This window comes from Aotus nancymaae, unplaced genomic scaffold, assembly GCF_030222135.1.
Source record: "Aotus nancymaae isolate 86718 unplaced genomic scaffold, 86718_ANA_hifiasm-v0.15.2.pri h1tg000040l, whole genome shotgun sequence".
Taxonomy (NCBI): Eukaryota; Metazoa; Chordata; class Mammalia; order Primates; family Aotidae; genus Aotus; species Aotus nancymaae.
In genome coordinates this window covers 109,652,879-109,676,399 of record NW_026988454.1, presented here as the reverse complement: position 1 = coordinate 109,676,399, position 23,521 = coordinate 109,652,879, and the positions used below count along the sequence as shown (strand labels likewise).

At 42.0% G+C, this 23,521-nt stretch overlaps 1 protein-coding gene and 1 pseudogene across 1 annotated transcript; both read right to left on the bottom strand.

The window, feature by feature from the left end:
* Positions 1 to 578: 578 nt before the first annotated feature.
* LOC105709607 (glutathione S-transferase A1) lies at positions 579 to 14,177 on the bottom strand. Its single transcript, XM_021665459.2, has 7 exons — positions 14,007 to 14,177; positions 9,542 to 9,658; positions 6,346 to 6,397; positions 5,031 to 5,163; positions 3,009 to 3,150; positions 1,736 to 1,867; positions 579 to 858 (listed from the first exon to the last, which is right to left on the bottom strand). The coding sequence occupies exons 2-7, from the start codon at positions 9,626 to 9,628 to the stop codon at positions 736 to 738; spliced, it is 669 nt and encodes a 222-aa protein (XP_021521134.2). The 5' UTR covers positions 9,629 to 9,658; positions 14,007 to 14,177; the 3' UTR covers positions 579 to 735.
* On the bottom strand, positions 14,011 to 23,509 carry LOC105709567 (glutathione S-transferase A1-like; annotated as a pseudogene).
* Positions 23,510 to 23,521: the final 12 nt, after the last annotated feature.

Below are 23,521 nucleotides of genomic sequence, written 5' to 3'. Positions count from 1 at the left end.
GCCTCAGCCTCCTGAGTAGCTGGGATTACAGGCACGCGCCACCGTGCCCAACTAATTTTTTGTATTAGTAGAGACGGGGTTTCACCATGTTGACCAGGATGGTCTCGATCTCTTGACCTCGTGATCCACCCACCTTGGCCTCCCAAAGTGCTGGGATTACAGGCTTGAGCCACCGCGCCCGGCCGCTCTTCAGTATTTCCTTACCTCCCAGAAAACTGAGGAAGCCACAGCAGATGGAATAGCTGTCTTGAAAATGTGTCAGAAAGAATGCTTTTATCAGACATAAAATGACTGTCCAGGAAAAGAAGAAAATGTCTTTAAGCCATTACCCAGAATGGTAACTCTTTCCCTGTGCATACCTGAAAATGTCAGACGTACGTTTCTACATTTGACATTTTAATAGATTATATGACAAATGTTACGGGACAATTATTGGAAAAGTCAAACACGCTACATAATCTATAGTTTCCTTTTTTACTAAATTTTTAATTCCAAGAAAGTGATATGATAGGCTAGAAGGAGATTGGAAATCTGATTTCATAGCAGATCCTAATGAAAAGAAATCAATTTTAACTAAGTCGGCAAATAGGAGTTTTTTATTGTTTAATTAGCATGTAAGTGGAAAGAATTCATTAGCTTCACAACAGGCACAATCAACAGTTAGGTAAAGCACTTTATTGTTGCAAAGCTTTAGAATATTGGCCTTGCGTGTTCTTGGCCTCCATGGCTGCTTTATTAAAACCTGAAAATCTTCCTTGCTTCTTCTAAAGCTTTTGCATCCATGGGAGGCTTCCTTGGGCTACCAGGCTGCAGAAACTTCTTCACCGTGGGCAGGTTGCTGATTCTGGTTTTCAGGGCCTGTAATTCACAAAGCACAGCCTCAGAGTGAAGCCAAGGGCTGACGCCACTATTAACACAACCTAGGGAATCTGAGCCCTCCTGCCAAAGACCAAGTAAGTCCCCTCCATCAGCACCAGCATGGAGGCAGAAACAGACACCCAGTGAGAAATGACAATAAGAGGGAGAACATGTAGCTTACTTTGTATCTTCCCCAAAGATGTCTAAGTTTTAATCAGTTCTGTCATCCCTATTTTTCTCCTTACATATTATTCCTATAGATTTGTGGCAAGACAAGAAGAAACAATGTGCCTGTGGATATCAACACAGATCAGTCTCTAAGCGGAAGTGAAAATATGGGGAAATGAGTTGGAAAGGAATATATTACAGAAAACATTAAAGACAAATCATGGGACCACTTTTTCTCAGTGAGGGATACAGGGTTGGAGCAGTGTTTTGAGAGAGCTGCGCAGAGAGAAACACAACATCTGACAGCGGGAGCCAGAGTCCAGAAAGGAAACCAGATGGAAAGGGCGCTGTTCAGACAGACTCAGTGTAGGAAGACAAGGGCACATCTAGGATAAAGGGCATCACAGAGAACTCAGGACAGAAACCACAGTGAAATAGAAGGTTAGGGAGAGATTCTGGGCCCTGGGTCCTTTCCATGATAAAAGGCAAAATACTCTTCATGGGGTAGCATGCACCACAAATTTCCTTTCCATAACAAAAGCGTTTTCATTCCTCAAAACTGGAGCCTGGAAGCTCATTTTGGAGACCTGGGGGCACTGCAGGACTGGAGAAGGCTGAGGTTAGAACATGGTCAGTCCCAGGGCCCAGATACTAGATCCCAAGATGGGAGATGTGGGGCTGCCTCTCTGAGGACTGTGAAATGGGTCACCTTCAGCAGAGGGAAGCTGGAGATAAGGCTGGAGTCAACCTCTTCCACGTAGTAGAGGAGTTCCACCAGCTGGATGTCAGCCCGGCTCAGCTTGTTGCCAACAAGGTAGTCTTGTCCGTGGCTCTTTAAGACCTGGAGATTTTGAGGAATCAGACCAGGAACACATGCGCAGGACCCCTGCTTCTTTCTAAGCCTCTTCACCCTGACTTTCCCCACCTCCGTCACCTTACTGCATGGGTGCAGAGATCCAGAACTTTCTCCACATTATTTGAAGGAGTGACAGAGTAAGAAGTGTAGCTCTGCCCACTCCTCAGTTGGAGCTCAGGCTATCATTTTCTCTTCTCATTCCATATCACTGTGGCATCTGCATTACCCACCCAGCTTGCCTCTTCCACATGGGCCAAGGGCTTAGCCCTTGCCTCTGCATGTTCCATCTGCACCAGGCCCTCCAGCGCGCAGTCCTGACATTCAGGATGCGGCTCTGCACTCTGCTCTCTCCCTCTCCAATCTCCCTTGGGCAGCAACTCCACCTTCATGACAGCTCTTTTCTCCCAGGAGCAGGCTATTTCAGAGTCTTCATTTCTTCCTTGTCTGCTCTCGTCATTCCCTGTTCTATCTCCCTGGGATCTGAAGTAAACCTGGGTGAACTTGAATTCATCATCTTTCTCACAGCATCGATTCTGACTCCTAACCTGCACTACGTTATAATCTGCAAGCTGAAGCATTCAGGGGTGAACTGCACTGATGTCTGCAACTTACTATCAAATTCATTTTACAAAATCTTCCTCTGCATCCCACAGTCACTCTCCTTTTAAAAACTACCCATCCCTGAAACACTACAATATTCGCTGGTTGGGCAATTGGTCTTGTGTCTTCTTACACATGGTGCCAGAATATTTTCTGACGGATCACTTTCATCATGTTCGTCTTCAAAGTCTGCGGTGTTCCACAGACTCAAAAGCAACCCCCAGTGTGGTTCAGAGCCTTCCACAGCCCACATTCTACTTATGAACATGAAATTTTGGTTGAACAGAAAATTTCATGTTGGGGTCTAGTAAATTAAAATTTTACTGGAAAATTACAGCTTGGGTATAACTGGTATAATTGTTCCTCCAAGTCTATTTTCATAAAATCTCTTGAGAGTCGGAGTGCTGCATTGGTGTTCAGGAAGTGTCACTGAAAGTGAAGATCAGTGTCGCCCAGGAATGCCCAGCCACTATTTTTCTACTGTCGTCTAAACTCAGTGCCCCAAACGCTGAACACCTTCACTTACTTTTTCAAAGGCAGGGAAATAGCGGTTTTTTGTTTTCTCTTTGATCGTGGCAATCTTGGCATCTTTTTCCTCAGGTTTACATAAGGGCAGAAGAAGGACCATTTCATACAAATCTGCCATACCTTCTGTATACATATCAATCCTGAAAGACAAAAACAACCAAACGGTCAAATGCCTTTTGCCTTCGATTTTATAGGTTTATAGAAACCTAAGAGAATACAGTATCAGGTGTTGACAAAGTAATTCACCTCCAGTGGATGCCGTTTATATTCTAGAGATTATGCTCTGATTTGTACAGGTACATTGAGATTTATTTTTTAAAACAACCTATCGAGGTAGATATATCTCTTAATTTTGTTATACATGTGATTAAATACAGGTAAAAAGAGCATCGGTGGTCACAGTCATGAGAGAAATTGGTGGAATCACTGCCAGTAACCACTGATGCTGTGCCGGGATTTACCATTTCTATTGTGGTGTGTTCTGTCCATAAACTTAGTGTGAGTCAAATGGCCAAAGACCTGCCTCCTGAGCAATCCTAAGAGAGTCCCTGGCACAGCCATCTCAGCCATGTTCCTTGCCCTCTCTCATCATTTTACACCTCCCAGGCTCGCTTCTATGTCCCATGTTAGCAGTTCCTCTGATTACTCCCATGAGCTGTAATTCCACAGTCCTCTCCGTGTGCTGTTGCCCAGCTCTAGCCATGTGTGCCTTTCCTGAGACCCCACCTAAAAGTTTGTCTTCCTTGGTGACATTCTCTATACAGTTACAACCAGTGCAAACTTTTCCTCTTTTGTGTCAAACTGGGGTTTCACAGTATTTTTTAAAACAGCAGCTTGATGTATATTCACATACTATAATTGCCACCTGCTAAGTATGAGTGGTTTTTAGTGCATTCACAGAATTCTGTAAAAATCATCACAGTCTATTTCCAGAATAGTTTTTATCACCCTGATAAGGACATCTGTACCATTAGCAGTATTCGTCCCCAAGCTCCACTCCTTTAGCCCCAGGCAACCACTAATCTACTTTTTGCCTCTATGGATTTGAATATTCTGGACATTTCATATGAAAAGAATCCTACAATACATGGCTTTCTGTGTCTTGTTTCTTTTATGTAGCATCTTGTAGCATGCATCAGTACTTCATTCTTTTTCATGACCAAATATCATTTCATTGCATGGCTAAGGCACATTTTTCTCCTCCATTTATTGATTGATGGATATTTGGGTTATTTCCACTTTTTGAATACTGTGAGTGTTGTTATTTGCATTGTTCATTTATCTAAAAGATTTAGTGTGGACATATTTTTGTTTGTTTGGGGATATACCTATTAGAGGAACTGCTGGGTTGTTGGTAATATCATATTAAAGTTTTTGAGGAGTTACCAACAGTTCCATTCAGGATTTATTTGGAATCATGCAGTCTCATCACAACAGCAAGGAGACTCCTTGACTTTGCTGGTATTGAACAAATCTGACTGCTTCGTCCTTCTATCATGTGTCAAGATAACCCCAGCATCCTGGGCACCAGCCTCTACCAGCCCTGCTCAGCTGTTCCAGTCCATGTAATTGGTTGGTAATTTGGGTTCCTGGACATCATTCTTGGAATTACTGGGACTTGAGATTCAGCTTCTTTGTAGCCTTCCCTCCCCAGTCCTTCATCTACAGACTCAAATATTCTATGCTTGTCATAGGCTATTGGCTGGAGTCTGGCCTCTGAAGGCCTGAGCACCTGGAATCATGATTTGCCTCAGTTCATGGTTCATCAGTGTTTGGAAATCGCCGTCAGGTGCTGGATCCATGGACTGCATCCTCTTCTAGAATCACCTTCGCCTGAACCCACCCCATGTTCACTGTTCCCTCATCTCCATGGGACTCTGCAGTACTGCACCTCAGTGTACACACCCAAGGACCAGCCTGCTGCTGGTCATGATGACACTGCCATGGTCCCACCCACTCAAGGAAGCACCTAAATCACTCTGTGCTCTGTGTTGATGGAAGAACAGAAAATATACCGTACAGGGCTCTCTCCTTTGTGTCTTTCCCATAGAGGTCGTATTTGCTGGCAATGTAGTTGAGAATGGCTCTGGTCTGCACCAGCTTCATCCCGTCAATCTCAACCATTGGCACTTGCTGAAACATCAAATACCCATCTTTGGAAAAGAATGAAAAAAGGGAGAGTTAAATACCTGTGGAACTCTATCTTTCAGGATGAAAAAATGATTGTGGAAATGACTAAATTCGTAAAATGAAGAAGAAATTATTGCCTGGTAAGATTTCACTTGAAACAACTTTATTTTATTTTAATTTTTATTTTTTTGAGACAGAGTCTCACTCTGTTGCCCAGGCTGGAGTGGAGTGGTGTGATCTTGGCTCACTGTAACCTCTGTCTCCCAGGTTCAAGCAATTCTCCTACCTCAGCCTCCCAACTAGCTGGGATTACAGGTGTGTGCCATCATGCCTGGCTAACTTTCGTATTTGTGGTAGAGATGGGGTCTCACCATGTTGGCCAAACTAGTCTCGAACTCCTGACCTCAAATGATCCACCTGCCTCAGCCTCCCAAAGTGCTGGGATTACAAGCATGAGCCACCGCACCCGGCCAAACAACAATTTTAAAAAGCTTCCTGTAGTTATTTTTCTTTAGAAGCTTCCTTTTACTTTTTATCCATTTATTTTACTTATGTTTTTATTTCCCCTCCAGACGCATAGTAGGACTCTTGTATTTTTTGTGGTGATTTATCTTCATGGATATTTTAGGGAGACGTTGGGACACGTTACAGTAGGACTAGCAACAAGATGCCATTTAAAACAGGAAGTTCCTAGAGTAAGTCTCATGGTGTTTGTGACATTTAAGGCAGGTTCTGAGAGGTTTTTATGTAAGAGTCACTTTCTCTGCTATTCAAAGTGTGCAAAAATGCTACAATGTTACCTTGTCACACCCCTCCATGAAAGAAAAAAACTCAAGGCAATTGCCACATCTATTTCTCCTCCTCTCATCTAATGCATGTTCTTGGATGGGAAGGACTGTGTGGATCCCAAGCTGATGACTATAGCTCATTCACTGTGTCCCAAGCATGAAAACTAAGAAAGGGCTTTCTCAGGGCACTGGAGATAGTTCCTCTAGCAAGTACTCTGAGAGGTCTGGTCCTTTTAGCCTGGAGAGAGTTGCCAGACCTGATCAAGGAGCCACATCCCTTCCATATTAGCCACTTTCTCCCTCTCCACCATGCCCTAATATCACCCCCCGCCCCCCCCCCACACACAGGCATTGCTGGCTGCTCAAACCTCCTTCTACTAGATATCCTCATCAGAGGCACTTAGAGATTGATCTTACCATTTCTTAACTTGTCCAAATCTTCTGGAGATTTTATGAGTTTCTCTTCAAACTAGAAGCAGAAACAGTAAATGGGTTCTTGTTAGTTCATCATATTATAGACCTGTGACCTTGAATGGCCCCTATCTGGTGCATCATTTGGAGAATAGAAGATTTCTCAGTTTGGCAGGGTACACAAAGGGGGCTGTTCATGGCCATTTGGAAATTTAAACCTGCTTTATTGAGAAGAATGCATGGGTCACAGCACACAGCTGCTCAGTCTTCTAGTTCACTTCATCTTCACCTTGATATCACTGGAGAAAACGCACTGAGCAGTTCTCCTAGTCAGGGTGGTGTCATATCTCAGGAAAGCCTGTGTCTCCAGACAAGATCAGACCACACCTTGTGTGTCCCCAGCATGGGGTATGCCATGGGCTAATTGCCAACAAAGATTCTGCCACCAAGGAGCCTCTGCTGTAATTTATATCACCCCACTTTTCAGGAACCCTGCTGAGGGTGAAATAGGTTGCAGCTGTTGGACAGCTTTAACACTTGTAACTGTAATTTCCTCTTCTGAAGTGCATGGGACACAATAGGGTAAAATTCTCAATTTAATAAAGGAATTAGAGTCCCACACTAACATTATTTTTAATTAAAACCTCTGGTTTCTGATGTGGTATTCTGGGTTCAATATCACCATTTTCATGTACTGGCTTCTTGACTTTGGACATGTTACCAAATTTCTGTGTCTGAGTATGCTAATCTAGGAAGTGAGTATACTTACGATACCTATGGTATAGGTTGATATCAATATTAAATTACAAGGTCACATGAAATACTTAGAAAAGTAGCAGGTATATAGTAACTGCTCATTAAATACAAGTTATCTTTAGAATTTTGAGATATAGTTGGCTATTTCATCATATAATCCCTTAAAAAATTTAAATCAATCTAATATTGATGAAACTATACTTCGTTCTTGATCTACATCCAGTAACTTAAACCTTGGAGTAAATTACACCTTGTTCTGAGACAAGTCAGTTTCGTGGAAATGGCAGCCAGCAATGAGGATGTCTCAATCTGATCAGAAGGTATGAGTTGATGCAGGTATTTAGTATAAATATGAAAATCAGTTATTACATAATATTGTAGTTGACTTAAATAGGCAGAATCCAGCAAACAAAAAGTCTAATCAAAGGTTATTAAGACTTTCTGGATTTCAATGTTGATATGATCTGGTTCCAGTCTTGACTCTGCCTCAAAATATCTGTGTGATCTAGGAATTATCACTTAAAAATCTTTAGCCTTAGATTCCCTATCTGCAAAATGGGAAAAGAATATTTTCTTAAATGGAATATTCCAATGTTTCAAAATGCACGATACAGGGCCTGACCCACATATATAAAGTAATAAATAGTAGTGGCGTTTGCAGTGGTTAATTATACTTTAATGGAGTTCTTTATGATGAAGGGTCAGGAATTTGGAAGTTTCTAGCTTTGCTCCATGGAACAGAGTTTGTTGTGGATCTATGCTCACACTGGACCAGGATCTAGGGACCATGGGAGGTGTGTGCCAGAAATTAATAAATCGATCACTTCAGCACAAACCTAAGGAATGGTGGGTGGTCCTGGCAGGAGGGTGGCTGAGGTGAGGTGGGGCTGGCAAGTGGGATGTGCTTGTGAGGCTGAGAACTGGGTTGTGATCATCAGCCTTAGGGCACTGAGACCCCAGAAGCCTCAGCAAGGTGTGCAGTCAGTCCTGCCCCTGACTTCAGTCAGGCTGGATGGAGAGCAGGGTTCTGGGTTGCTCCCAGCCTGGCCCCTCCCTCCCTCCTGCTGAACTCTTCCTGCCCAGGCTCTGAACGCATCCCCGAGCTGCAGAGCTGACATCTGGGTGACAGTGAGACAGGGTATTCATTTGCACAAAGAAAACAACCTGGAATGGCAGTGTGTGGATTTCTTGTGTGCTTGTTTCTTCATAGGTTTGAGAAAGGTGAGGCTAAAGTCTCAAGCCCTCGTGAAACAATGGAGAAAGTGCCATCCCAAGGCTCAGGTCCAGATGGCGCTGGGAGGCTGAAGGGGAGCACTATAAGTTCCCTTCACAGGGTGCCGCCTCACCTGAAATCCTTCTTTTCTGCTGCCACCCGAGGGACAATATCTTCTGAGTCTGTCCATGACTCAGGAAAACCCTCAAGCAGTGACTAAGGGGCTCTGGTCTGCACTGGGAAGTGTTTTTCTCAATGACACCTCTAGAGGGCAGCACTCAGTGGAGTCCAATAGACACCTCCCAGCATTTCTTGCTCAGACACTGCGAGGATGGCCTGGTAATGCTGGGGAATGCTTGGGTGTGCTCTAGAAGCCTCCACCCCTCATTTTAACCACATGTTTACTTGTCTGCATCCTCATAGACTTGTAGGCTGCTCCAGGGCAGGTACTGTGTCTGTCTTGTTAACTGTCTGTCTCCATGACCTAGTACAGAACCTGGAATTAATAATTGCTCAACCAAATAATTGCTGTGAAATGTAGTCAGTCTTTAAGAGGTAGTTCGTTACAATCCACTCTCTTCTGCCTCTCATTTGTAGTTTGCATTTTACCTCTAATTACAACCATTTTTAATGTTACGCATTTTTATTGCTTCATTGTGGAAATTATGACCAGGAATAAAAGTAAACCAAAAAACATAATGATTCTACTTATACTTCTCACCTAGAATCAATAATTATCAACCAAAACCAGTGTAGGTTTACTTCTCCTCTTGTAATAATTTCAAGGAAATCCCAAATCCATATGATTAATCCTTAATTACTTCCATGTGTTTTCCTAAAACATATTAACTATCCTGAAGGTGGCCATAGTACATTATCACACATGCAATATTAACAATAATTCTTTCAAGTCATCAAATATTCAATCAATACTCATGTTTCTAAATGTTGTATAAATGCCATAAATTACTTTTTACGGTTTGTTTAAATTCTAATCCACTTAAGTTCTACACTTTGTGATTAGTTTCTTAAATGTATTTTAATATTAGGCTCTTAGATGAGAAGAAATTTTAACAATTGTTAGGTCAAATCTGTTCGTCTTTTTCTTAATGACAGTCCATTTTTATTTAAGCCACAATGCTTCAGTAAGTAATCATCTCATAGTTTCTGTGGGAGAAATATGTGATAATGTGCTTTTAAATCCAACTTCAGATGACCTAATTCAGAACCCACCTCTACCCCAGCTGCGGCCAGGAGCCACCGGATGGGCTCCATTCTGCCCCGTGCATTGAAGTAGTGGAGCTTGGGCTTCTCCGCCATGATAGCAGTCTCCTGGAGGTTTCTCTAAGCCTGCATGAATGAATGAATGAATGAATGAATAATGGAAACCATAGGATCAAAAATGTGCTTTAGGATGTGTGGTTGAGAACCACCAACAATGCTGACGAAGCATCTGCCTTCTTCATGACTGGGGTGGAGGAGTTCCTGGAATGTTTTCTTGGCCCAAATTGTTACCCATCAGTGGCCACCCTCAGATTCCAGCAAACCCCAGTCTCACATGCCCATTGGTTAAATGTGACCATTCTCACCATGATAAGAGGTGAGAGTATGTGGTAATAATATATGCATAGACGTTAATGGGAAGAGGAAGAATTCAAGAACTAATATTTATTGAAAACTTCCTAATGATCCTTCCTCAATGCTAGTCCCTTTCAATATTTTATATCTTTAACCCTTCTTATAGTCCCATGAAATGGTGGTAATCTCCATTTTTTAGTTAATGAAATAGAACATCAGAGAAATGCGGTGTTCACAGTCACATTCCAGTTGGTGATGGACATGAATATCTACACCCAGGACTAAAATGAAGGCACACCCAGAAGCCACCCAGGTGAAGGCCCTGGGAACCCATGAACTGGCCGTGAAACCAGAGGATGTCAGTGACAGGGAGGACCGGGAGGGAGCTAAGTCACTCTTCAGCTCTTTGGCTGTGAGACTGCATTTAATCAAAAGCAGAAATTAGGCCTCAGACTTGTTTCACTGTAGCTAGATGATCCAAATTCTTGCAACAGACGGAGAATGCTAGTCCCTTGCTTCTTTTGGCATTCTGTATTCTAACTCTGTGGAGTGCATTTTGTTTTATAACCTGGAAAAAGAGGTGTTGCTGCATTAACTTTGCAAGATATGGAAGGTGCTAGCATTTGTTCAATGTCAGTCACACACTGGTCATTCTTCTAAACTTCTCTTCATTTTATCCTACAAAAATCACCTAAGATGAATGCGGTTGTGATTCTCATTTTACAGTTGGGGATACCGAGGTTTTTAAAGTAAGTTGCTCAGAGTAAGGAGTGGATCTGGGATTCAGACTCACTGCTCTTAAAAACCAAATAGTGAGTCTTATTTTCTATGCTAGTGTTTCTCAAATATGCATGGTAATCTTTCAGCAGATTGTGAAATCCCAGTACTTTAAAAAATAAATAGAAAAGAAGAGAAAATATCAGTGAGCATGACATGTTGAAGAAGAAGTAATGTTTCATGAGTTTTTAGTTTCAGTTATTTGTATGTTGTGTGATGGTGGTTTGCATGTGTGCACGCTCACTTGGTCACTGTGAATGCTTAGAGATCAATGTTTTGAGGCTCATCAGTGAAGTTTGATAGCCCTTGTTCTATCCCAGGCTGCTTGGGAGGTGGAACACAGCAGAGTGTCAGAGAATGGAAACCAGTGGCTGCAGGGACGGAGGCAACTAATTGTATCATGAACGTGAATGGAAACACAGAGGACTCATTGAAAGCAGGAGTTCCAGTGCCAGGACTTAGGAACAGTTGCATTTTCTCTCCAAACACGCAGCTCTGTTATTAAACATTAAGATTATTTTTTGCAATGTTTTATGGTTGTTGAGTTTGGAAAAAAATGCACTTGCCTTTAACAACCAATGTATTTCTTTTTTTTTTTTAAGATGGAGTTTTGCTCTTTTTGCCCAGGCTGGAGGGCAATGGCGTGACCTCAGCTCACTGCAACCTCAGCCTCCCAGGTTCAAGTAATTCTGCCTCAGCCTCCCAAGTAGCTGGGGTTACAGGCACGTGCCACCACACCCGGCTAATTTTGTATTTTTTGTAGAGACAGGGTTTCAGCATGTTGGCCAGTCTCGTCCCAAACCCTTGACTTCAGGTGATCCACTTTCCTCAGCCTCCCAAAATGCTGGGATTACAGGCGTGAGCCACTGCACCTGGCCTCAACTAATTTCTAAAAAAGCGTGTATGACTTAAATTTAGACATCAAAATCTTTTAAAAGTCTACATTTTAAAATATGGAAGTCAGTAGTTTGACCTTTGGAAAGTAAAGAATTCTTTGAAATTGTACTGAATCAGCTCACTTGTTTTGCAATTTGATATTTTGACATTGTACTTTCCTAACTTGGGAAATGGAAGTAGCATGATTCAGCAGAATAAAAGGGAGAGTGAAGCTCACACAGAGAATGGGATGTGTTTGTTTAATTGTTTTGGACTAGAGTTCACAGTGTCGTAATTCTAATCCCCACACTAAGCTCCCTTAGTTATTGACTGAGGATCAGATTTCAAAAGGAAATAAATGTTTATCTTGCATAACATTTTATCACAACACTCCTGCTAATAACTACCATTTTACCTTCTCAATATGAGGGTTCCCGTAGGTCATGCTAAGACTTGGGCAAAGGTTACTGTTGAGCTTTGTTGGGTAAACAGAAAATGAGAACTGAAGAGCTCAAGGATTTGCCATGGGTCATACAAACATGCTGCTCATTCATGGTCAGTATCTAGGGAATGTGTCTACCTTCTGCAACAGCCCTGGGAAATGGCTCCTAATATCCAAATTAAAGATGGGCACACTGAGGTTCAGAGAGCTGCAGCACCTGTCCCACGCTGCACACTTGGTGAGTGTGGGGTCAGCCTGAACTCCTTCTGATCGCAGGTCCGGAGCTTTTCCACTCAAGCCTGTAAGCTGGCTCTGCTCCTGTCTGAGAAGTTGTTTTACATTTTTCTATCTAGAGTCCATTAGCCGACTAAATATTGAAAGGCAAGGGTGAGAGAGGAACATCTAATTCCTGAGTTCCTTCTGTTAGCAACTTTATAGGAGCTTGCTTGGAAGAAAAAATTAATAAAAGTGTGCCTTTCTCTACTTTGACAACCTAAACACCAGAGTGAGCTGAGGACTAGTATAACTGTATTTCCATCCATTTAAAAAAAATGGGCTTGCTTTGAAAAGAATATAAGCTATGATAATTCCAGGAGGAAATGAAAGGAGTTACGTCTCTGAGGTGGTCCCCATTACTCTGTTACTTATCAAAGAGAAGGGAGAATGAGATAAACCATGACTCTTTCCATTATGAGGTACATAAACGCAGTAGGTTGTTTAATCTCTGAGCGTCAATTTTCTCTTCTTGGAATAGAGATAGTTATTTCTACTTTTGAGGGTTGTTGAGAAAGTTAAATGAGATAATGTATAAAAAATTCATAGTAGGAGCTCAGCAATGGGTGTTGGGTCTTGTCCCAGAGCTTGGCAGATGGGTGAGTTTCTGGACAGTGAGGAGCACATGAAACCTCTTTCTTTGATCTATCTATCCATCAATTATTTTACCTATGAACAATCTCTGTATATGTATCTATTTATAATCTCTGTCTACTCATATAACTATGTATTATTTTATCTATCATTCTATGTATCTATCTATCTATAATCTGTCTGCCTCTTCATCATCTATTATCTATCTTGTATCCATCTCTCTAGTTCTTTATATTTTGTCCACAGAACTCTAGTAGAAATAAGATTTTATATGAATCCAGACTTGTATTAAACCTGTCATATGATGGCTCTCTGTCTCTTTCTCTCTCTGTTTGCTTTTTAGCTCTCGTACAGAGGTTAATGATATTCACTAATCAGTCCACCCGGATTAACAAGAAATTTTCAGTGACTTTCCAAGCAGTAACACAGCCTTGCTGAGCCCCATGAAGTTATGTAGGGAGAGGGGACTACAAATCAGATAGGTAGAGGCCAGGGATGCCTAGAAACTTCCTAGGGTGGGCAGGACATCTCTCCATTCAAAGAATTATACCGTTCAAAGGGCATCAACACTCAGAGACTCTTTCTTAGCTATTCTCTAATTTGCCATGAGTTGGTAGAACTCCAGAGACAGAATATGACTGGTTGTCGAGCTAATTAGTGGCAAAATCTCAACTGGAATCTAGTTCTCCTGACATTCAAACTAATTCTAATTATAATAAACCTTAGTTTTGAATTTTCACAAGCAATATAGTATTACAGTATCACAATTTACAATTGTATGTTGACTACTTCTACAGAGAAATAAATTTTCACTTACATTGCCACTTCTGCAGGCACTGATTATTCTCAGATTGTTTAAAATACTACCATTTCTTTTTTCTTCTCATGTCATTGTTTCCCATACCATTAAATTCTGAGGGCCTGGTTTTCTAAATTCTTCATTTTTACATTTCTCTAAAGATGTATCCAACAGAAAAGAAATAAACAATTCTTGAACTTGTTCACCAAATTCTTGAACTTAAATCACCAAAACACACCAAGATGGCATGATTTGAGTTAAAACAGAATTTTTCTTGTGCTAAGAACACCATATTTTTCTAGGAGGCTAGAGAGGAGGGTGTGAGGCAATGTAGGGAGATTTGTAAGATCAGTACTTACTTTGTTAAATGCTGTCCGCCCTCGTGGCTTGGCTCCACAACCGAATTCCAGGTCCTAATGTATTTATAAGCTCATTGTTCCTTTCAATAGTTCCCTCCCACTGAAAGGAGAAGGGTCAAATTAGAGAAAAGCCAGTCCCACACACATTACATGGCCAAAGGGCCACCTACTGGATTCTAAGACATGAGGCAAGTGATCTGCTTATCAGAGGATAACTGGTTAATATGTTCCTTTTCAAGGTTGGCAATTAAAGTTTAAACAATGCATTTCACCCGATTTTGCTCTCTTTGCAAGTCAGCGGAAACTGGCTTTTTAAATGTTTTTTTTTCATGAGTTGGATGCAAGGATTAGGGCAACTGAAAAACCTCTAATGTGAGCATAGCTGGGAGGGGATGTCTCTGAAGGGCAAGCTGATGGCACTCTTTTCTCACTGGGTTGCCAAATAAACTATAGGACATCCACATAAATGTGAATTTCAGGCAAACAATAATTTTTTAGTGATAACTATGTTCTAAACATGGTATGAAACATGATTATACTGAAATATTATTTATTGTTTATCTGAAATTCACATTTAGATGGGTGTCCTGTATTTTATCTGCCAAATCCGGAAACCCTATTTGCATATGCTTTCCTCTTTGCGTCACTCAAATTGCCTATAATATAACAAATCTGAAAGTACCCATCACCCGGATTCATCAATTGCAAATCATCTTTCTTCATCTATACCACGTAGGGGGTTATGTCGGCCCCCAAGAAAGATAGGCCCATATAGAAATCCCTAGATCCTGTGAGTGTGGTCTTATTTGGAAAAAGGCTCTTTGCAGAGCATATGTCATGAAATAAGAGAACTTGAGATGGGATCATCTTGGTATATCTGGATAGGCTCTGAATCCAATGACAATTGTCCTCACAACAGAGAGAAGACACAACACACATAGAGTGAGGTGCTGGAAGACAGAAGCAGAAATCAGAGTGATACAGCCACGATCCAGAAAAATCCAGAAATGCCAACAGACCCCCTAGAAGCTAGAAGATGCAGGGAAGGATTCCTGGAAATCACTCCTAATCCAAGCACCCTCTGGCACATTGACACACCGGGGAAAAATGATTTTGCATTTAGTTACTTGTATGTAATTCACAGATACCATCTGTATCTTGGCAGCCCAGGCCTGAGTGACACTGAGGGAAGGCTCATGCCCGGGGCCCCGCAGAGCCTTAAGGAGCAGAGTGAGGTTGAGCCAGGAGCACACGCACTGTGAGGGACAGCAGGGTGGCCTGAGAGCAGAGGGCGGGTCTGCTTGCTCTTCAGTATTTCCTCACCTCCCAGAAAACTGAGGAGTCCACAGCAGACGGAATGGTTGTTTGAAAATGCGTAAGAAAAAATGTTTTCGGCCAGGCGCGGTGGCTCACGTCTGTAATCCCAGCACTTTGTAAGGCCGAGGTGGGCGGATCGCCTGAGGTCAGGAGTTCATGACCAGCCCTGCCATCATGGTGAAACCCCATCTTTAAAAAAAAAAAAAAAAAAGAAAAAAATGTTTTCATCAGAAATAAAGTGGATGTCAAGGAAAAAAAGAAAATTTCATTTTGCCATTACCCAGAATGGTAACTCTTTTCTTGTGCAGAATGTCAGAAGTAAATTTCTACACCTTTTTTTTTTTTTTTTAAATTTCTATGCTTGTATGACAAGTGTTACAGGACAATTCTTGAAAAAGTCAAACAAACCACATAATCTACATTTTGCTTTTTTACTAAATTTTTAAGTCCAAGAAAATTTAGGGGGAGATTGGAAATCTGATTTCATATCAGATCCTAGTGAAAATAAATCATTTTTAACTAAATCTGGTCATAGGTACTTTACTATGTAATTAGCATATAATTTAAAAAAGGTTGATTCACTTCACAATAGCCACAATCAACATTTAGATAGAACAATTTAGTGTTGCAAAACTCGAGAATATTGGTCTTGCATGTTCTTGGTATCCGTGCCTGTTTTATCAAACCTTGAAAATCTTCCTTGCTTCTTCTAAACCTTTTGCATCTATGGGAGGCTTCCTCGGGCTGCCAGGTTGCAGAAACTTCTTCACTGAGGGGAGGTTGCTGATTCTGGTTTTCAGGGCCTGCAGTGCAGAAAGCACAGTTTCAGAGTGAAGCCAAGGGCTGACACCACCATTAACACTACCCAGGGAATCCAAGCCCCTCCTACACAAAGACCAACTGAGTCCCCTCCATCAGCACCAGGTTGGAGGCAGAAACAGACACCAAGTGAGAAACGACGAGAAGAGCAAGAACATGTAGCTCGCTAGCATTTTCCCAAACAATGGCTTTAAGACTTTATTCAATTCAGTCTTCCGACTCTCTTTCTTACACATTAATCTGCAGGTTCATGGCTCTTGTACAAGACAAGAAAGAACAATGAGACTGTGGATATCAGCACAGATCAGTCTCTAAGCAGAAGTGAAGATATGGGAAAATTGCGTTAGAAATGAAAATCGGGGCCAAGAATGGGGCCACTTTTTCCCATAGAGAGACACAGGGTTGGGGTGGTGTGTTGGGAGAGGTGTGCAGAGAGGAACACAATTATCTGACAGCAGGAGCCAGAGACCCAGGAAGGAACCAGATGGAAAGGGCCCCGCTCAGGCACACTTGGTGTGGGAAGAGAAGGGCATATTGGAATAAAGGGTATCACAATGAACTCAGGAACGGAAACCACAGTGAAATAGACGGATGAGGAGAGATGCTGGGTCCTGAGCCCCTGGCATCATAAAAGGCAAAATATTCTTCTTGGGGTAGCATGCACATCGAATTTCCTTGGCATAACAAGAAGGCATTTCCATGACTCAGAATCAGGAACTGGAAGCTCATTTTGGACACCTCGGGGACACTGAAGACCTGGAGAAGGCTGGAGTCAGAATGGGACCAGTCCAAGGGCCCAGATACTAGATCCCAAGATGGGAGATAAGGGGCTGCCTCTTGAGGACTGGGAAATAGTTCACCTTCAGCCCAGAGAAGTTGGAGATGAGGCTGGGATCAAGCTCTTCCACGTGGTATAGAAGTTCTAGAGGTGAATGTCAGCCCGGCTCAGCTTATTGCCAATGAGGCAGTCTTGTCCATGGCTCTTTAACACCTGGAGAATTCAAGGAATCAGATCAGGAACACATGTGCAGTCAGGCTGGGGCCCCTGCTTCTCCCTGAGTTTGCCCAGCCGGACTCTCCCTCTCCTACCTCTGCTGCCTCACTGGGCAGGTGCAAAGATCCAGACCTTTCTGCCTGTTCCCTGATTCAGTGAGAGAGTGAGAAGTGTGGCTCTGCTTACTCCTTGGTTGGAGCCCAGGCTCCTGTTTTCTCTTCTCATTCCACATCACTGTGGCATCCACACCATCCACCCAGCTTGCGTCTTCTGCATGGGCCAGGGGCTTCTCCCCTGCTGCCATATGATCTGTCTGCCCCAGCCGCTACCGTGTGCAGCCCTGGCGTTCAGTGGTTCTACACTCTACATTTCTCTCCAGTCTCGCTTGGGCGGCAACTCCATGTTCCTGATAGCAGTCTTCCCCCAGGAGTGGACTATTTCAGAATCCTCATTTCTCCTCGTCTGCTCTCCTCGTTTCCTGCTCTGGGATCTGAAATAAACCTGGGTGAACTTGAATTCATCCTCTTCCTTGCAATGTTGGTTCTCACTGCTTTCACTATGTTATAATCTGCATGCCACTGTGTCCCAGGGTGAACTGCAAAGATGTCTGCAACTTACTTTGAAATGCAAAAAAAAAAAATAATGTGGTTGTGGCAGACAGGGGTGGAGTGACTGACACATGATAAAGCAAAGAGAAAATGTTAATTTTGCTCTTTAGATCCTCGGTGTATATATGTTCATAAAACATTTCTTTGAACTACACTGGATGCATAATTTTTTCATAATAAAATTTTTGAGTGATATGTGCTATTTATTAAAATATCTCAGTATATTGACATCATAAATAATAAAAACAGAAAACATATGGCACCATTGATTTAAAATAATATTTTGGCAAATACACTTTCAGACTATGTATACATACGGAAGTATGGATGATTACTTGGTACACAAAACACAACTTCAATGTTATATTGTAATATACATTGTTCAAATCCACATATCCTGCGCTCTTTGGTAGAACTGATAGAATTCTGACTCACAGTCTATTTTTCTATTACACCTTGAGAGTCAGATGCTCCATTACCATCAGGGAAGGCTTTTTGAAGTGAAGGTCAATGCCCCACAAATGCACAGGCACGATTTTTCTGTTGCCTTATGTCATGGACTGAATGTTTATGTTTCCCCAAAATTCATATGTTGAGATTCTGACCCCCAATGTGATGCAGTTGGTAGGTGGGGCCTTCAGGAGATGATTAAATCATGGGAGCTCTCCTGAATGACATTTGTCCCCTTATAAAAGGGACCTTAGAGAGCTCCCTTGGCTTGTTTGCCATGTGAGGACACAGCCAGAGATTGGCTGTCTGTGAACCAAGGAACAGGTGCTCCCCAGATTCTGAATCTGCTGGCACATTGATCTTGTACTTCCCAGACTACAGAGCTGTGAGATATAAGCATCTGTTCTTCAAGCTACCCAGTCTATGGTATTTTTGTTATAGCAGCCAAACTGCTAAGAAACCCTCTAAACTCTTAGTACTTAAAGACTGAACAGCTTCTATCATGACCTTTACAACAGTCAGTCAAACACACCAGGATTTGGTCAATAACTGCCAGCTTCGCTAATTTTTTCCTCCACTTTCAATTTATGACCAACCACAGAAAGCAAAATATGGATCTCTGACCAATCACGTAGAAATCCATGCTTCTAGTCAGCCAGCTTACAGCATCCCTAGGCCAGCAACCTGCAATCAGAATGTAACTTCTACCATAAATCTCCCAGACTTCCCTGCCTGCCTCTGAATCTCTGGCAAAGGCCAGTGATGGTGGCTGACTTCCTTTCTATAGCAAGCTCTGTGTAAACACCTTTTGCTTATTCTCATTTGGGTTGTCTTCACTTCCACAGTTTTTCTGGAGGTTCCAACAAGACCTGGTCTATGTTGCCCATTGCTATGGACTCCAGCCGTCAACCAGGGGCAGTACCCACAAAGGCTGCTTGTGCCATGTGGCAAGTCAGCACCTGCGCTGAACTCTGTTCTCTTTGCATTGAGCTCTTTGACTTTTTATGGTCAGTTTGGTCCTCGGTTTTGGTATCGGTTCTCATCTGCTTAGCGTCCTTTGTAGAATCAGGACTTTGTTTTCCATTTCTTTTGTAGTCTTTCGTGTTACTGTTTTTTGTCATGTGGTCTAAAGGTGTTGTTTGTCATAAAAAAGGCAGCACAAGAACATAGGCCCAGAGCCTGTTTTTCAAGACAGCCTCACAGCACATTAAGTTTGAGGTTCTCACTGGGCCTCTTTCCATTCGTACAAACTTTGCTGTGGGTCATGCCTAAAACTGATGAGCTTCTCTCTTAATTTTTGGTTCTTGTTGTTCTGCGAACTCGGCAGTGATCTGAACAGTGATCCAGATCACAGCTTCCATTTGGGGCAGAGTAGCGACTGTGACTTTAGGTTTACTTTATCCCTGTTATGTGGTAATCTGTAGAGCTGACTGAATAATCCTCTGTTGTAGTTTTGAAGCTCAAATCATGCAGCCACTAAAAAGCGGAAAAAATGCCTAGGGTGAGATATGGGGACATGGCATGGAGCTTCCACGCCTTCCCTGGACACGACACCCTCCAAGAAGCTCTATGTGTTCAGCTATCCAGAAGCTCCCAGGTACCGTTTCAAAGTCAGGAAAACAACGGCTTGTTGTTCCGTCTTTGATCAGGGCAAGCATTGTCTCTTTATCCTCAGGTGGATGCAATGAGTAATGAACCTTTTCACTCAAACCTGCCCTACCTTCGACATACATATCGATCCTGTAAGACAAAAATAACCAAACTACTAAGTGCCTTCTGCCTTAGATTTCATGGTTTAAACACCCGAGACAACAGAGCGTCAGGTGATAGCAATGTAATTCAGCTCCACTGGGTGCCTTTTATATGCCAGTTGTTAGGCTATGATTTTTACACATATATTAACATTTATTTCTCAGAACACTCTACTGTGGTGGATGTATAACTAAAATGTTTGTTATACACATAACTAAATACAGGTATAAGAAACACTGGTGACCTGTCCAGCGTCACAGTCATGAGAGAAATTAGTGGAATCACTGCAAGTAACCGCTTATGCTACAAACAGGGTTTGCTCTCTCTGCTGTTGTTTGTTCTATACATAAACTTGGTATGATTCATATGGCTAAAGACCTGCCATTTACATAATCCCAAGGCAGCCTCCCCAGCACCACCATGTCAAACTTGTCTTTTTCCTCTCTCATCCTACCACACATCCTAGGCTCATTTTTATGCCTGATATTATAAGTTCTAAAAAAAAGAAAAAAGAAAAATAAATGAAAAACTAGGAAATAAGGCATATTTTTAAAAGATATCCCTGAAAAATATATTCTTTCAAGCAAGCTAGTAAGTTTCAAAAAAAAAAGTTCTCCCAATTATTTCCCATAAAACAGTGTTTCATAACCTTCTCCACATGACGTTGGGCAATTCTAGTTATAAGTATATTTCAAGACCTTACCTAATACCCCCATGGTAACATGGGAAAATTGTTTGCATGGTAAAATTGGTGAACATGGTAAAATTATTCATGTGGTTAAAGCAGTGCATACCATAGGACATCTTCCTTCTCATTTCAAACTGTATTTCCTACAAAACCTTTATTTTTGTTTTTTATTTTTTATTTTTCTTTGAGATGGAGTCTTGCTCTATTGTCCAGGCTGGAGTGCAGTGGTGTGATCTTGGCTCACTGCAACCTCCGCCTCCCAGATTCAGGTGATTTTCCTGCCTCAGCCTTCCGAGTACTTGGGATTACAGGTACCCGCCACCACGCCTGGCTAATTTTTGTATTTTTAGTAGTGATGAGGTTTTGCCATGTTGGCCAGGCTGGTCTTGAACTCCGGACCTCAGGTGATCCACCTACCTCAGCCTCCCAAAGTGCTGGGATTACAGGTATGAGCCACTGTGCCTGGTGAATACTTTTAAAATAACAGATTTATTGACATGTATTCACATATCATAATTGCCACCCCTTTATAGAATAGTATTCAGTAATTTTTAGGGCATATACAGAATTCTGCAAATATGATCACTAACTCCAGAACATTTTTATCACCTGGGAAAGCAGTAGCATATGCTTTGGCAGCCATTCCCCATTGCCCTCTTTCTCCAGCTCCTGTCAACAACTGATTTCGTTTCTAGATTCAAATAGTCTGGATGGTTCATACAAAAGAAATCATGGAATTTGCATGGATCACAGCACATAGTTGCACACTCTTCTAGTTCATTTGACTTAAACCTTGATCTCTCCCATGTCCATGATGAGGTCATGATTTGAGAGGAGATGTCACTGGAGTTAAGGGATCAGGCAATTCTTCTAGTTATGGTGTTGTCATATCTTAAAGAAGCATGTGTCTCTGGGTGAGATCAGATCACAGCCTTTGTGTCCCCAGCATGGAGTATGCCATGGGCCAATGGCCACCAAAGATTCTGCCACCAAGGGGCCTCTGCTGTAATTTACTGATGTAAAAAGCCCAGTTTTTAGGAGCCCTGTGAAGGGTGAAATAGATCATAGGTGTTGCACAATTATAACTCTTGCAATTATAATTTCCCCTCCTGGAGTATATGGGACACGAGAGAACAGAATTCTCAATTTGAGGAAGGAATTAAAGTCCCCACAGTAACATTATTTGCAGTGAAAATCTCTGGTTTGTGATATGGCTCTGTGGGTTTAATACCACTGTTTTCATGTGTTGACTTCTTGACTTTGGACACATTGTTGAATCTCTCTGTGTCTCAGAGTAAAGAATTCTTTGCAATCATACTGAATCAACTTGCCTGCTTTGTAATTAGGAATTTTGACATTGTACTTTTCCATCTTGGGAAAGCCTAATTCAGCAGAATGAAAGGGAGAGTGAGTTCACACAGTGTGGGGTGCGCTTGATTAACTGCTATGGACTAGAGTCCACAGTGTCGTAATTCCAATCCTGAAACTAAGCTCCTTTAGCCATTGATTGAGGGTCATATTTCAAAAGGAAATACATTTTTATCTGATATAACATTTTATCGCAACACTCCTGCTGATACATAACATATCACCTTCTCAATATGAGGTTTCCAAAGGTCAGGCTAAGACTGGGGGCAAAGGTTACTGTTGAGCTTTGTTGGGTCAACCGAAAATGAGAACTGGAGAGCTCAAGGATTAGCCACAGGTCAAACACACATGCTGCTCATTCATGGTCAGTATCTAGGGAGTGTGTCTACCTTCTGCAACAGCCCTGGGAAATGGCTCCTAATATCCAAATTAAAGATGGGCACACTGAGGTTCAGAGAGCTGCAGCACCCGTCCCACGCTGCACACTTGGTGAGTGCGGGGTCAGCCTGAACTCGTTCTGATCGCAGGTCCAGAGCTTTTCCACTCAAGTTTGTAAGCTGGCTCTGCTCCTGTCTGAGAAGTTGTTTTACGTTTTTCTATTCAGAGTCCATTAGCCGACTAAATGTTGGAAAATGAGGGTGAGAGGGACACATCTAATTCCTGAGTTCTTTCTGTTAGCAACTTTTCAGGGGCTTGCTTGGAAGAAAACATTAATAAAAGTGTGCCTTTCTCTACTTTGACAACCTAAAAATAAGAGTGAATTGAGGACTAGTATAAATGTATTTCCACCAATTAAAAAAATAGGCTTAACGTCACAAAAGCTACAATTAACATTTAGGTAAAGCACTTCATTGCTGCAAAATGTTAGAGTATTGGTCTTGAATGTTCCTGGCCTCCGTGGCCACTTCATCAAATCTTAAAAATCTCCCCTGCTTCTTCTAAAAGTTTCACATTTGTGGGAGGCTTCCTCTGGCTGCCAGGCTGCAGAAACTTCTTCACCATGGGCAGGTTGCTGATTCTGGTTTTCAGGGCCTGCAATGTACAGAGCACAGCCTCAGAGTGAAGCCAAGGACTGACACCACCACTAATACCACCCAGGGAATCTGAGCCCCTCCTACACAAAGACCAAGCGAGGCCCCTCCATCAGCACCAGTATGAAGGCAGAAACAGACTCTGAGAAAGAAGTAAGAGACAAGAGGAATGTAACAGAAAGAAGAGAAAAAAGATAAGAGAAAGAATATAAGAGGAAGAACATGAAGCTCATTAGCATTTTCCCAAAGACGTATTTTAGACTTTATTCAGTTCAGTCTCTCTATTCTCTTCCTTACACATTAATCCTGTAGATTCATGGCTTTTGTATAAAACAAGAAAAAACCATGTGCCTGTGAGAGATCAGCACAGATTGGTCTCTAAGCAGGAGAAGTGAAAATATGGGAAAATTGAATTAGAAATGAAAATAGAAAATGTTAAAGGCAAACCTTTCTTTATCCCTCATCAAATGCTGCATTGTAACATAACA

Bases quoted from the DNA above. Each gene is read 5' to 3' on its own strand.
- LOC105709607 (XM_021665459.2), bottom strand. From the start codon at position 9,628: ATGGCGGAGAAGCCCAAGCTCCACTACTTCAATGCACGGGGCAGAATG. The intron at 6,398-9,541 runs GTGGGTTCTGAA...TTCTGCTTCTAG, and splicing joins TGGCCGCAGCTGGGGTAGAG to TTTGAAGAGAAACTCATAAA. The intron at 5,164-6,345 runs GTAAGATCAATC...TCTTTTCCAAAG, and splicing joins TTTGGACAAGTTAAGAAATG to ATGGGTATTTGATGTTTCAG.